Raw genomic sequence first — 12,574 nt, 5'->3', positions numbered from 1 at the left:
TTCTTCCCTTAGGGACAGTTGCAATTCAGACTGACAACATGTCAGTGGTCTGGTACATCAACAAACAGGGGGGAACCAGATCCTACCCACTTTGTCGAGAGGCCATGAGAGTTTGGGAATGGGCGTTCTCCACCAACTGCTTTCTCATAACGACGCATATTCCGGGTCGGTCGAACATATTAGCGGACAGGCTGAGTCGAACCATCCTCTCGCCATACGAGTGGTCTCTGAACCCCAGAATAGTGAAGCAAATCTTCCTCAAGTGGGGTCAACCTTGCTGCGATCTCTTCGCATCTCCTTCGAATGCAAAGTGCAGCGACTACTTCGCTCTAATTCCCCCACCAGGGGAATCCCCCAGAGACGCTCTTGTGCATGTTTGGCCATCCGGTCTACTTTATGCTTATCCCCCTCTTCCCCTAATGCTAAAATTCTTGCAGAAAGCCTGTCTGTTGGGGAGCAGAGTAATCCTCATAGCCCCATTCTGGCCTCATCAAACATGGTTCCCATGTCTTTGGTCTCATCTAGTGAATCCTCCATGGATTCTAGATCCCACCCCGGATCCGATCTCTCACCCATTGAGCTTACCAACTGCGAACCTGGACAACCTCAAGCTCACTGCTTGGCTGATCCAGTTCCAGTAATCGTTAGGACTCTCGGTATCTCGTCCCCTGTTAAGGCTATTTTAGTGGCCGCTCATAAACCTTATACGAGAAAGGTTTATAACAGTAAATGGAAACTCTTTACTATCTGGGTGGAGCATAGAAATTTGGATCCTTTTACAGCTGCCATACCAGCGGTGTTAGAATTTTTGTCGACCTTATTCGACCAAGGTGCTAGCTCTTCCACAGTCAAAGTCCAGTTAGCTGCAATTTCCCATTATCATGTGGGAAGTGACCTCGGTTCTTTAGCATCTTCCAAATTATGTAAGACTGTCTTAAAAGGCACCTTCCTCTTAAGATCTCCAGTGAAAGACGCAGTCCCTCCATGGGATTTAACTCTTGTCCTCCAGTCCTTGACCGGCCCTCCATTTGAACCCGCAGCCACAGTGGATCTGAAATACTTATCTTGGAAGATGACCTTTCTCATTGCTTTCACTTCGGCCAGAAGGGTTTTGGAGCTTCAAGCCCTTTGCGCCAAACCACCGTACTTGGTCTTCCATAAAGATAGAGTTTCCCTGAGGACCAATCCCTCCTTTCTACCCAAAGTTGCTTCTGAGCCCAATATTAATCAGTCTATTAATTTACCAGTTTTCTTTCCAAATTATCAAAACAAGGGTGAATATAAATTACATTCTCTGGACGTACACAGGCAATTGAGATTCTACTTGCACAGGACTGCTGAACATAGGCAATCTGAGCAACTCTTTGTATCCTTTGCAAAACCCTCTTTGGGCAAACCAGTATCAAAAGTTACATTGTCCAGATGGATTTCCCAATGTATACTTCTTGCATATAAGAGTTCTGGTAGACCTGAACCTGAAAGAGTCCACGCTCATTCTACCCGATCGATCTCTACTTCTGCTGCCTTTTGCTCCAGAGACTCTCTGGACGACATTTGTTCAGCAGCCACTTGGGCTTCATCCCACACTTTCATTAACCATTACAAGTTGGATCTAATTTCCAGAGGGAGAGCATCCTTCAGCTCTGCAGTGCTCCGGAATATCCTTCCATGAGGACCCCCCCAAGATGTTCATCGTGCATACAGCTGCAGTAATCACAGATGGGTTTTCAGCCGTCAGGCAGTCCCTCGGTCGGCCGAATTCCAAAGTCTTGGTCCGGCGTCGGTTGTTGTCGCTTACTCTTCTGACGTCAGGAAGGCCAGAGTATATAAGACACGGCCGACGCCATGTTCTCCAGTCTTTTTTGCCGCGCGGTGCCCGAAGCAGAAGCAGTTCGCAAGTGCCGGTCGGCCAGCTCCTGAATTACGAAAATATTTGGAACCGAAGTCTTCATTAAAGCTAAGTACCCCGTTGGGGAATCTTTTCTTGCCTCAGACCGATGTCAGAAAAAGTTAATAATTGTATTTCTTGTGGGAAGCAAATACTGCATAAGGATTTCCATTCCCTTTGCATACCTTGTTTGGGCCCAGACCACGACGTCTCGGGCTGTCGCTTTTGCGCTACCTTCAATAAACGCACTATCAAGCGTCGGGCGGAGTTCGCCCAACACTTTTTTGGTAAAGCTTTTGACTATAAAATGTCGTCGGACACTCCGACAACCATTTTATCCAAAAAACGCAAGGAAAAGGACCGACATGTGAGGCCCGCGGTCTCCACCGACACCACGCCGAAACAGGCTCCACATGGTCCGGTTCTCAGTGAGACGCCTTTGCAGTCCCTGACTACCGACGACACTCCGGTGGCGTCTTCTGCACCTGAGACCGCTGGGTCATCGGCCCTTTCCCAGACTACAACCGAAGCTCCAGCTTATGCCGAGCCTACTAATGTGGACAGATCTACTTCCACCCATGGTGTATTTAGGCCTTCATCCTCCTTTTCTATTAAGGCCTTCACTAAATCCAAAGCAGCCAGGCATCCAGTTAGGCCTGCTGCACAAGGCCCATCTCCTGGACCCATGCCTAAGAAGCAGATGCTTAAAATGGCTGAGGATCTAATAACTCTTATCAGAGGTTCTCAGCCCCCTCCTGACAAGAGACCCAGAGTGGAGGAAGAATCCCTCTTCTGATCAGGGATCCATTTTATCAGAACATTCTGATGCTGAGGAACACTCTTATTCCCCCTTTGAGGATTCGGATGCAGAGCAGTCTATTCCGTCTGTATCCCCCCCTGAGGATTTTTCTTTTGGGGAAACCTTGCACACTTTGAGGGAACACTTCCATTTGGAAGGCCAAGACTTTTCAGATTCCAAGAAAAGACTTAGGGAATTTCTTTGGCTACCTCAGCACAGACCTCTGGCTATCCCCCCTGTTTTGGAGGTACTGGATGATGTCTATTCGGAGGCTTGTTTTAATCCTGATTCACTGCCTCCTGCTCCAGTTAAGCCTGATAGATATTACAGAGTACCCAGTTCTCATCAATTTCTCTACAAAGGCCATAATGCTGACCCTGAAACCATTTCACAAGGCCCTAAGGGAATAAAGGCCTCCACTGCCAAGAATCCACTTCCTGCAGAAAGGGAATCTAGATCTCTAGAAAGATGGGGTAAGAAGGTTTATACCTCGGCCACCCTAGCCATGAGGGCCTTAAATTGCCAGTTTCATATGATTAAATATCAGCAGTTCCTGTTATCACAATTAAAAAACAAAATGTCTCAACCTGAACAACCAGACTTAAAAGAGTTACAGGATATGATGCATAGTGCAGAACAAGTGGGTAAACACACTTTACAATGTGGTTATGATGCCCTAGAGGCCTCCAGTAGAGCGGCTGCAACAGGATCAGTCATTCGCAGACATGCATGGCTTAGAGAACAAAATCTGCCTGATCATGTGAAAGCAAAACTTCTTGATGCACCTTTACAAAAGGATGTTCTTTTTGGTAGTAATGCTGAGGATATATTACGAAAAATGGAAGAGAAAGCCAAATCTATGCAAACTGTCAAAGCTTTCTTACAGGTCCAGCCACCACGATTTAGCAGGAATTGGCCATCAAAAAACTGGTCCTTTCCAGCCACTGACAAGCCCCAAAGAGGCAGATACAGACGCGGAAGGGGCAGAGGGCAATCACAAGGGTCATATAGAGGCAGACAATGGCAATCTCCAGCACCAACAGGTGGTGAAGACAGTGCACAGCAATACAGAAAGCAAACTCAATGACTCCCTCATTTACATGCCAAGCAAATCTCAACTGGCAGCACCTTTGGGAGGGAAACTAGCATTATTTGCAAGCAATTGGCATATTGTCACAACAGACAAATGGATTCTGGACATTATAAACAGAGGCTACAAATTTCAATTTCACACTCTTCCAAAAAGGTGAGGCATGCCAAACCTACCACAAAATCAAAGAGTAGAGGCACAAATGCAAATTTCAAAGCTCCTAAACATGAGGGCTATACAAAAGGTACCTACGCACCAACAAGGTCAAGGTTTTTATTCAAGACTTTTCCTGGTACCAAGAAAAGGAACCGACTGGAGACCCATTCTGGACTTATCCATACTAAACACATTTCTACTCGTACCAAAATTCAAGATGCTCACACTACAGCAACTTCTTCCCATGCTGGGCAAGGAGTTTTGGCTGGTAACATTGGACCTCAAGGAGGCATACCTGCATGTCCCAATCAGACAAAGCTGCAGAAGATACCTCAGTTTTCTTGCAGGTTCAATCCACTATCAATTCTCTGCATTGCCCTTTGGCTTATCTACTGCCCAGAGTATTCACCAAGTGCCTGGCATCAGTGATTGCATATTGCAGACTTCAAGGGATACAAATTTACCCTTATCTGGACGACTGCCTGATCCAAGCGGACAGCAAACATATACTTCTGGAACATCTGGCATATGTGACACGGTTACTGCTTTCTCTGGGATACACCATCAACAAGGAGAAATCAAAGCTAACACCTTCTCAGAAAATAACCTTCCTGGGTGCCAGCTTGGACACAAACACCCAGATGGCATACCTTACGCCAGAAAAACAAGGGCAATTATCTCAGTACTTCAAAATACTAGCAAAATTACCAGGCTTACTGCAAGGAAAATCCTGCAGGCTCTGGGATTCATGGCATCTTGCATTCTTCTAATCCTGTGTGCAAAGCTGCATATGAGGAAACTTCAATGGTACCTAAAAATCTATGGTCTCAACACAGTCACAGCTTGGAAGCAATTATACCAATAATTCCCTGTCTACAAAAGGAATTCTTATGGTGGGCCCAAGCATGTCAAGTAAACACAGGCCTCCCATTCTGCAAGCCTCAAGCAAACCAAGTCATAACCACAGACGCCTCAGATTACGCCTGGGGCGACATGAAGGACAGGTGCATTCAGGGCAGATGGGCCCAAAAGGAAAAGCACCTTCACATCAATCAAAAAGAAATGCTGGCAGTAATACATGCAATTACAGCTTTCGAGGACTCTCTACATCCAGGGCAATTGCTCATAAGAACAGACAACACCACAGTAATGTGGTACATAAACAAACAAGGAGGAACTCACTCATACCCCTTGTGCAGACTAGCCATGACTCTTTGGAACTTGGCTCTGGAAAGGCAAATAGAACTTCAAGCACAGTACTTGCCAGGGATGGAAAACACTCTGGCAGACTCTCTGAGCAGAAATATGACAGATCCACACGAATGGAAGCTTCATCCACAGGTGTTTACGGAGATAGTCCAAGCGTGGGGGAGGCCAGATATAGATCTTTTTGCCTCCCACAGAAACCATCAATTGAAAGGGTTTTGTTCAAGGACCTACCATCCAAAGGCCTGGAAAGTGGGACCCTTTCATTCAGTTGGACAACATGGACAGTTTATGCATTCCCACCTCTACCTCTTCTGCCCAAGGTACTTTTGAAAGCAAGAACAGACAATCCGAGGATGATACTGATTGCTCCAGATTGGCCAAGGCAACACTGGTATCCACTCCTGAGGAGTCTAACACATACTCCTCCCTGGTCCCGGCCTCTAATACCACTTCTACTGACGCAGAACAACTACAAAACCCTTCACAGCCAGCTGAAAACACTCAACCTCGCTGCATGGAAAATTCCTTAACACCACATCAAACTATACTCCCCAAGGAGGTGCAGGATGTCATTTTGGAGGCCAGAAGACCATCCACTAGAAAAGCTTACTCCGCAAAATGGAAGCGGTTTTGCTGTTAGAATGAGAAAAGAGGGCAGGACCCTAGAAAATTGAGCTTGCCTCAGGGGTTACAGTACCTAGCTGAACTACTGAGCAGTGGACTTTCATTTTCTTCAATCAAAATACACGCCTCAGCCATTTCTGCAGAATTCAACACGGACCCTCCTTTATTTTCACACCCACTCTTACGTCAGTTCCTCAGAGGGGCTAAGAATATAAGACCTCCAAGGAAACAACCAATTCCAGCCTGGGACCTTAATTACATACTAGAAAAATTAACATTGCCTCCCTTTGAACCTGCTGCTTCAACAGATCTACAATTTTTGTCCTGGAAAACAGCTTTCCTTCTGGCCATCACTTCAGCTCGTAGGGTTTCTGAACTGCAGGCCCTCATGGCGGTGCAGCCATTCCTCATCTTCCATCAGGACAGGGTCTCCCTTCGTACCAACCCATCCTTTATGCCTAAAGTGGTATCTAGGGTAGCCTTAAACCAAGCCATACACCTTCCTACCTTTTATCCTAACCCTCAAAACAAAGGGGAAAGGCTGCTTCACTCTTTAGACATCCACAGGCAGCTACGTTACTATTTGGACAGAACAAAGTCCTTCAGGAAATCAGACCAACTTTTTGTGTCCTATGCAGTAGGGGCTCCAGGGAAACCAGTTACCAAACAGACCATTTCCAAGTGGATTGGCCACTGCATACGTTTTTGTTACTCCCACCATGGGAAACCTGTCCCTACTGGTGTCAGATCTCACTCCACCAGGGCCACAGCCACCTCTACAGCCTTCCTCAGAGGTGTGCCTACTAAGGATATCTTGGAGGCAGCCACTTGGAGTTCTGTACATACCTTCACAAAACACTACCATCTGCCCTTATATTCCAGAACAAGAGCAGGCTTTGCCACTGCTGTTTTGCAGGGCATTCTGGCTCAACCCAGTTACTCTTAGTACCTACCACCCTATGCACAACTTTGGGACTCTACCCATCTGTGATTACTGCAGCTGTATGCACGATGAACATAGTACAGTTTTGTACCTACCATAAATGTAGATGTTAGAGTGCTAATACAGCTGCAGTACAGGTTTCCCTCCCTCCTTCCCCTCTTGGTAAGGCCATGGGGCCTAAAAACCTCTTCATACCTCCTGACTGGGTTATCCTGCTATGTTTTATTTGCTTACATTTGTGGATTAGCTTTATTTATGTATTGCCTTCCTTTTGGGGGCACCTGACATCTGGGTCAAGAAAGACTGAAGAACATGGCGTCGGCTGTGTCTTATATACTCTGGCCTTCCTGACGTCAGAAGAGTAAGCGACAACAACCGACGCCGGACCAAGACTTTGGAATTCGGCCGACCGAGGGACCGCCTGACGGCTGAAAACCCATCTGTGATTACTGCAGCTGTATTAGCACTCGAACATCTACATTTATGGTAGGTACAAAACTGTACTTTTGAGTAGCTGGGGACTCTGTCCCACAGGTTGATGGACAAATGAAGTTAACTACTTCAGATAAAGAAGTTATGTACTCACCTTAACATTCCATCTGAGTAGGTAAACTTCATTTGTCAGCAACCAACCCCCCCCTCCATCCCCCTAACCTATAGTGCGTCCTAGAAGGATTCCTTGTCCTTTTCTCCGGATAACACCAAGTTAGGAGTTGCAGGTGATCCTTTGTTGTAATATGCTGTTTTACCATAGCAAACTCGATCTAAGGTCAGAGAGGGATGGCAGGGGATTTATGGGTAAGGGGATGAGCTTGGAGCTCGGATCTTAGCTGTTTGAGGCTGCCGGCTCGGATCTGATATGGATCCAATACCCACAGGTTGCTGACAAATGAAGTTTACCTACTCAGATGGAACGTTATGGTGAGTACATAACTTCTTTTTTTTTATATGCAGCTGTACTTGAGCTCCTGGCATTTAATCCACATGAAAGGTGCCCCTTGACATTCATAACTTGGCCAGTTAGTGAAATCCTTGGCAGGATACAAGCCAAAGCATAGGCTACTGCAACAGTGAATTTATTGGAACATTTACTGTTGTGGTAATTTTAGTTGCAGAACTGTACTTTCAAGTAAGTGTGTATTCTTTTTTTAAAGAGATTCCTTAATAATTCTTTATGTACTGTTACAATCAGTGTTGCATGAGATTTTTTATGAAAACAGAAATTAATTTTGTTTCAGGTTCTGCACCAGAGTTTAAAGGACTTGCTAGAATACGAGGGCAGTGTGGAAGAGGATATGATGATCACCTACCAGATATCGCATACTGATGTCTTCGGAAATCTACTGATGTATGATTTGAAAGAAAGTGGAGAAAAAGTTCCTGTTACTAATGAAAATAGAAAGGTAACAATGACTGTGTCTCTAAAAAAATAACCCCCAAAAATCTTAAAACAGGATAGCATTATCAATCAAATTAATTCAGGACTTGCTGTTTGACTTTTTTCATATAGTCTTCATTCAGGCAGCAGCAGAGACTTGAACATTTTATATTTACTTCAGTGTTGGTCTCCATCTATATAATTTGTGTCATTATGTTGATTTTTTTTATCAATGCATTTGCACAACCAGGTAGCAGCCAAACCCAGCACACACAAGAGCCTTGAGAAAGTTTGAGAGAGCAGCCTATACAAACAAAGTTAGATTTGTTGAACCTATGCAACAAATGCTTGCATTTGTTTGTTAGCTTGTTCATTTGCTTGACACTCAAAATAAATAAAATAAAAAAGTAAATAAATTGGTTCAGAGTTAGCCACCATGTGTTGTATCAAAGCCAGTGCAGACAGAAACAAAATGGTGCTCATTTTTAGAACTTGAGTCATACTAACAAATAAGTGCCATTTTGAGCTGAGCAGTTTGCTCTTAATTTCATTGGTGCTCTCATCACCTGTGCATATTGAAATGGCATTCAAAGTAAGACATGCAGTAAAGCATGTGTTTACACATACTAACTTGAATAAGTTCTGTAGTGAGAATGCAGCAATTTTGTGAACTCACACCCTTGCAGCAAGTGTCCAAAAATGGGAGAAGGCCACACCTGAGAAGGGTGTAGCATTTACAGGCTCCGCATCATCACGTGCAAGGGTGCAGAAAGCTTCAGGGAGGTATTATCCTAACTGAGGCACAACTATACAGGCTGAGCACTCGCATATAAAGAGACCAGGGAGATTCCAGGCAGGGGGATTATCCTGAAGAATGTATGTCATTGCAAGCTGTACATACACAAATGTAGAATGTGCATATGGCATGCTAACAAGGGGAGTTGCAGGTTGAATACCACTGCCATGTGTAGGAAATATCTGTACACATACAGAAAAAGTTTCTGCTTTGGGGAGAGAGGGTAGCTTTACTCATTGTTAGGGTATTAGTTGTTCAGTCTAAATGATTACATAGCAGGACTTGAACGCATGACTGCAGAATGCTTCTGTTTGACAGCTCATAGTATATCTGAGACATGGAGTTAGTTGCAGACGTTTTTATGGGAAGTTAAACACCTCTCTCCTGTGAGTGCACATCACTGCAGTGCTGTGTGCATCTTGTGGTGCTGTACTGCCTGCATGCTGCTATGTAAGTGTTGACTGCAGTGTTCCAAGTAGATGATCAGTATACCGATGTTCTTCGTGTTTCACTGTTGCAGTCATTACATTTGGGTTATCTGTTTGCAGGTAGCCCTCAGACGGCCTGATTATCAGTCTTGGGTCTTGCGTTGGTTGCTGTCTCTTCTTCCATGATGTCAGGAAGTCAGGGGTATAAAGCATGCAGCAGATGCCATTACGTCAGTCTTTCTTGCCGTGTAGTGCCCGAAGCAGAAGCAGTTCGCAAGTGCCAGTTGGCCAACTCCTGAAATTTTTGATGTTAAGTTGTCAATCTCGCCTTCATTCTTGCTGGATGGGTTCAGAGCCGATCCTCGGCTCCGACTCGGCACTTGCTTTAGCTTGAGAACTCCTTTTACCAGCTCGAGGCAACCCTATATCCCATGATGCAAGGCGGAACTACTTCAGATCTCGTTTGCCGCTTAGCGAAAGAGGTCTCTTTTGCCAGCTGAGGTAAGTAATTTTCTTGTTAAAAGAGAAAAGCTTAGTTAGGGTTTTATTTCCCCCTTGTATCCATTTTTATAGTCTGTAGTGAGTTACAGCCCACCCTATTCCCTTGTATTTCAAACTTTTTATTACCTTTAGTGTAAAAGTTTTAGTTAGGCCTAAACCCCATTGGTTAATCCCTTCCTGTGTGTTGTGTGTTAGGGGATTAATTTTGTGTGTTTGTTGGGGTTTGTGTGTGACTTCCTCCTAGGATTATGTCTAGGGAAGGCAAGGTCTCAGGCTTCAAGAAGTGTGACTCATGCTGTCAGAAAATGTCTCTGACAGACGGTCACACTTCTTGTGTTTACTGCCTGGGGCCTTTGCACCTGCAGGACTCCTGTGCTTTGTGTCACTCTTTTAGCCAGAGAGTCCTGCAGGAACGGAGGAATAAGCTTATCCTCCGTGGCTTACTTAAGCCAGAAGGTTCTCCCTCTAAAGCAGGGTCTGGGAAACCTTCTAAGCCACCGAAGGCTCAGGCTTCAGTATCCAAGCCTCCTCCGGTGGCTCCGGCTGGAACCGATCTATCTACCTTAAAAGTAGTGGGTTCGGCACCGACTGGTTCCGATACCTTGTCTACTGTGGCTTTGTCGGCTCCGGCTGGAGCCGACACCTTATCCAGCATCGGAGCCGAGAAACCTTCGGCTCCATCTGGAATTCAGGGGACTTCGGCTCCGATGACTTCGTCCCGAAAGAGATCTCGGTCCCCTTCATTACAGAGTATCCACTCGGCTCCGGGGTCTCCTCTTTTGTCGGAGCGGAGCCATCGGAGCCGATCTTCGAGATCTTCCAGGCTGTCTGACCACGACTTAGAGAGGGTGGTAAGCAGGCTGTTGAAGTCACAGGCACTGGCCCAAATGCTCCATAGCCCGTCTCAACAGACTTCGGCTATAGCCTCACCCCTTGAACTTCCTCCTCCGACTCCACACCAGAGTTCGGAGCCGGAGCTTCCTGGGACAGCGACTGTTTCGGTGCCGGAGCCGATACATCCTTCGGCTCCGTCGTCCTCGGCTCCGATCTCCTCCTTGAGGCCTTCCTTGGAGGGATCCGGTCGTCGGGTTTCCCTTGTCGGCTCCGAGGGGGCTAGTGGCATCGGACCCTTGTCCGACCCCACTTTCCCTCTCGGGGCTTAGGCTTTGGTAAGCTCGGCGCCGACATCGGCCTCGGAGCCTTCCCTCTCAGTGGAGCCGGGAATTCCTGTTTCTTCGGAGCGGGGGTATTCCGGTCTCCCAGGGAGGGGAGCCTTTGAGGTGATGAGGAGTGTCCTGGCCTCTGAGCCTGGTCAATGGTCCATCCCTCTAGCTCCTCCCTCTTCAGTGCCTGTAGACGCCTCTTGCCAGCCTCTTGCTCTCAGGCCCAGGGATCCATCGCCCCAGGTTTCCCCATTGTGAATTTCCTCCTCTTCCGAAGTTTCTCCTGATCCAGCAGGTGAACCCCCTCGGAAGAGGACGTGTAAGAGGAAACACACACACTCCCCCGAGTCTACTACATCGGATACCGACTTAGATGAGTCGGAGGGTTCCCCACGATCCCCCTCTGAGGATGTCTCCTTTTCAGACATCCTTGAGCTCCTCAAACAGAGGGGGAATTGGCCATCCATTGATCTCTCCGAGGATGAGTCGGTATACCTGGAGGCTTTTGGATCCCGACCCTCCACCTCCTGGGTGTCTCCGCCTTTCGACCCACTTATGCAGGTAGTGGCTCGGAAGGCGTGGCTCCAGATTCTGTGGAACCTGTCCCCAGGAGACCATCCAAATTTATCACGGCCCCTACGGACAAACAGTTCCTTTCCAAGGGCGTCTCTGTGGATGCTATGGTGGTGGCGGCGGCCACTAAGAAGGAACTGGCGGATCCTTCAGTACCTGTCCATCCTCCTAACAAGGATTCTAGGACCATGGACAGGTATGGAAAGCGGATGTTTTCTTCAGCGACCTTTGCTATGCGTTCGCTGAACTACCTTTGTCACTTCACCAGGCTTCAACGAGATATTCTCAAGGAACTGGGTGAAGTAGTCCAGGATCCTTCTGCTGCTGGGGCTCAAGAAAAGATTGCCTCGCATCTTTCAATCCTGAATTCCCTATCTAACTCCTCCATGCGGCTCATATCCTATGCGGCCGATGGAGCGAGCAGGGCCGCAGGCACAGGAGTTGCTCTTAGACGCCAAGCCTGGATGCGGCTTTGTAATTTTATGGACCTTTAAGGCGTCCTTCACTAATACCCCCTTTGATGGTTCGGCTTTGTTCGGACCTCAGGTGAAGGATACCTTGACCAGGTGTGAGCAGGACGGTAAAACTCTTTCTGCCGTTGGAGTCCAATTTTCCACTCCTTCTAGACCATATCCCAAGGGTCAGAAGAGGGGGAAGATGTGGTTCCGTAAAGCCCAAGGAGCTACACCGGAAGCACGTGGTCAGTTTACCCCCAGAGACAGAGGGGGTAACAATAATAGACGCTGCCCTAGAGGCAGGGGGGGGCCTCAGAACCAGGGCAACAGGGAGTCTCTTCCTGAGAAGCCCTTTCAGCATCCCTGAGGTGTTGCCCGACTGTCCACCCTTGGAGGCAGTCGGGGGAAGGATTTCACTGTACCCAGTAGCCTGGCAATCCCTATCACAAGAGATGTGGGTACAGTCGATCATATCCGAGGGTTACAAAATCCCTTGAAGGTTTCCCACCTCTACAATCCCTTCCAGACATCTCACCCGGTCAAAGGGATTTGGCAGAACAGGAGGTTTCAA

The 12,574-nt window shown here is 47.0% G+C and overlaps 1 protein-coding gene across 1 annotated transcript in view; it reads left to right on the top strand.

Annotated features, from left to right (window-relative positions):
* The window catches only part of UBE3A (ubiquitin protein ligase E3A), a 1,356,883-nt gene that overhangs the window by 962,977 nt on the left and 381,332 nt on the right, over positions 1–12,574 (top strand). Inside the window, exons 6-7 of the mRNA XM_044071814.1 lie at positions 7,819–7,838; positions 7,948–8,112. Coding sequence (XP_043927749.1) covers positions 7,819–7,838; positions 7,948–8,112 — 185 coding nt within the window. The remainder of the gene's footprint in view (positions 1–7,818; positions 7,839–7,947; positions 8,113–12,574) is intronic.

The sequence above is a fragment of the Protopterus annectens genome, chromosome 5.part0 (genome assembly GCF_019279795.1).
Source record: "Protopterus annectens isolate FY-2018-M chromosome 5.part0, PAN1.0, whole genome shotgun sequence".
Taxonomy (NCBI): domain Eukaryota; kingdom Metazoa; phylum Chordata; order Ceratodontiformes; family Protopteridae; genus Protopterus; species Protopterus annectens.
The sequence above is the reverse complement of the archived record's forward strand: the minus strand, read 5'-3'. Positions and strand labels throughout refer to the sequence as shown.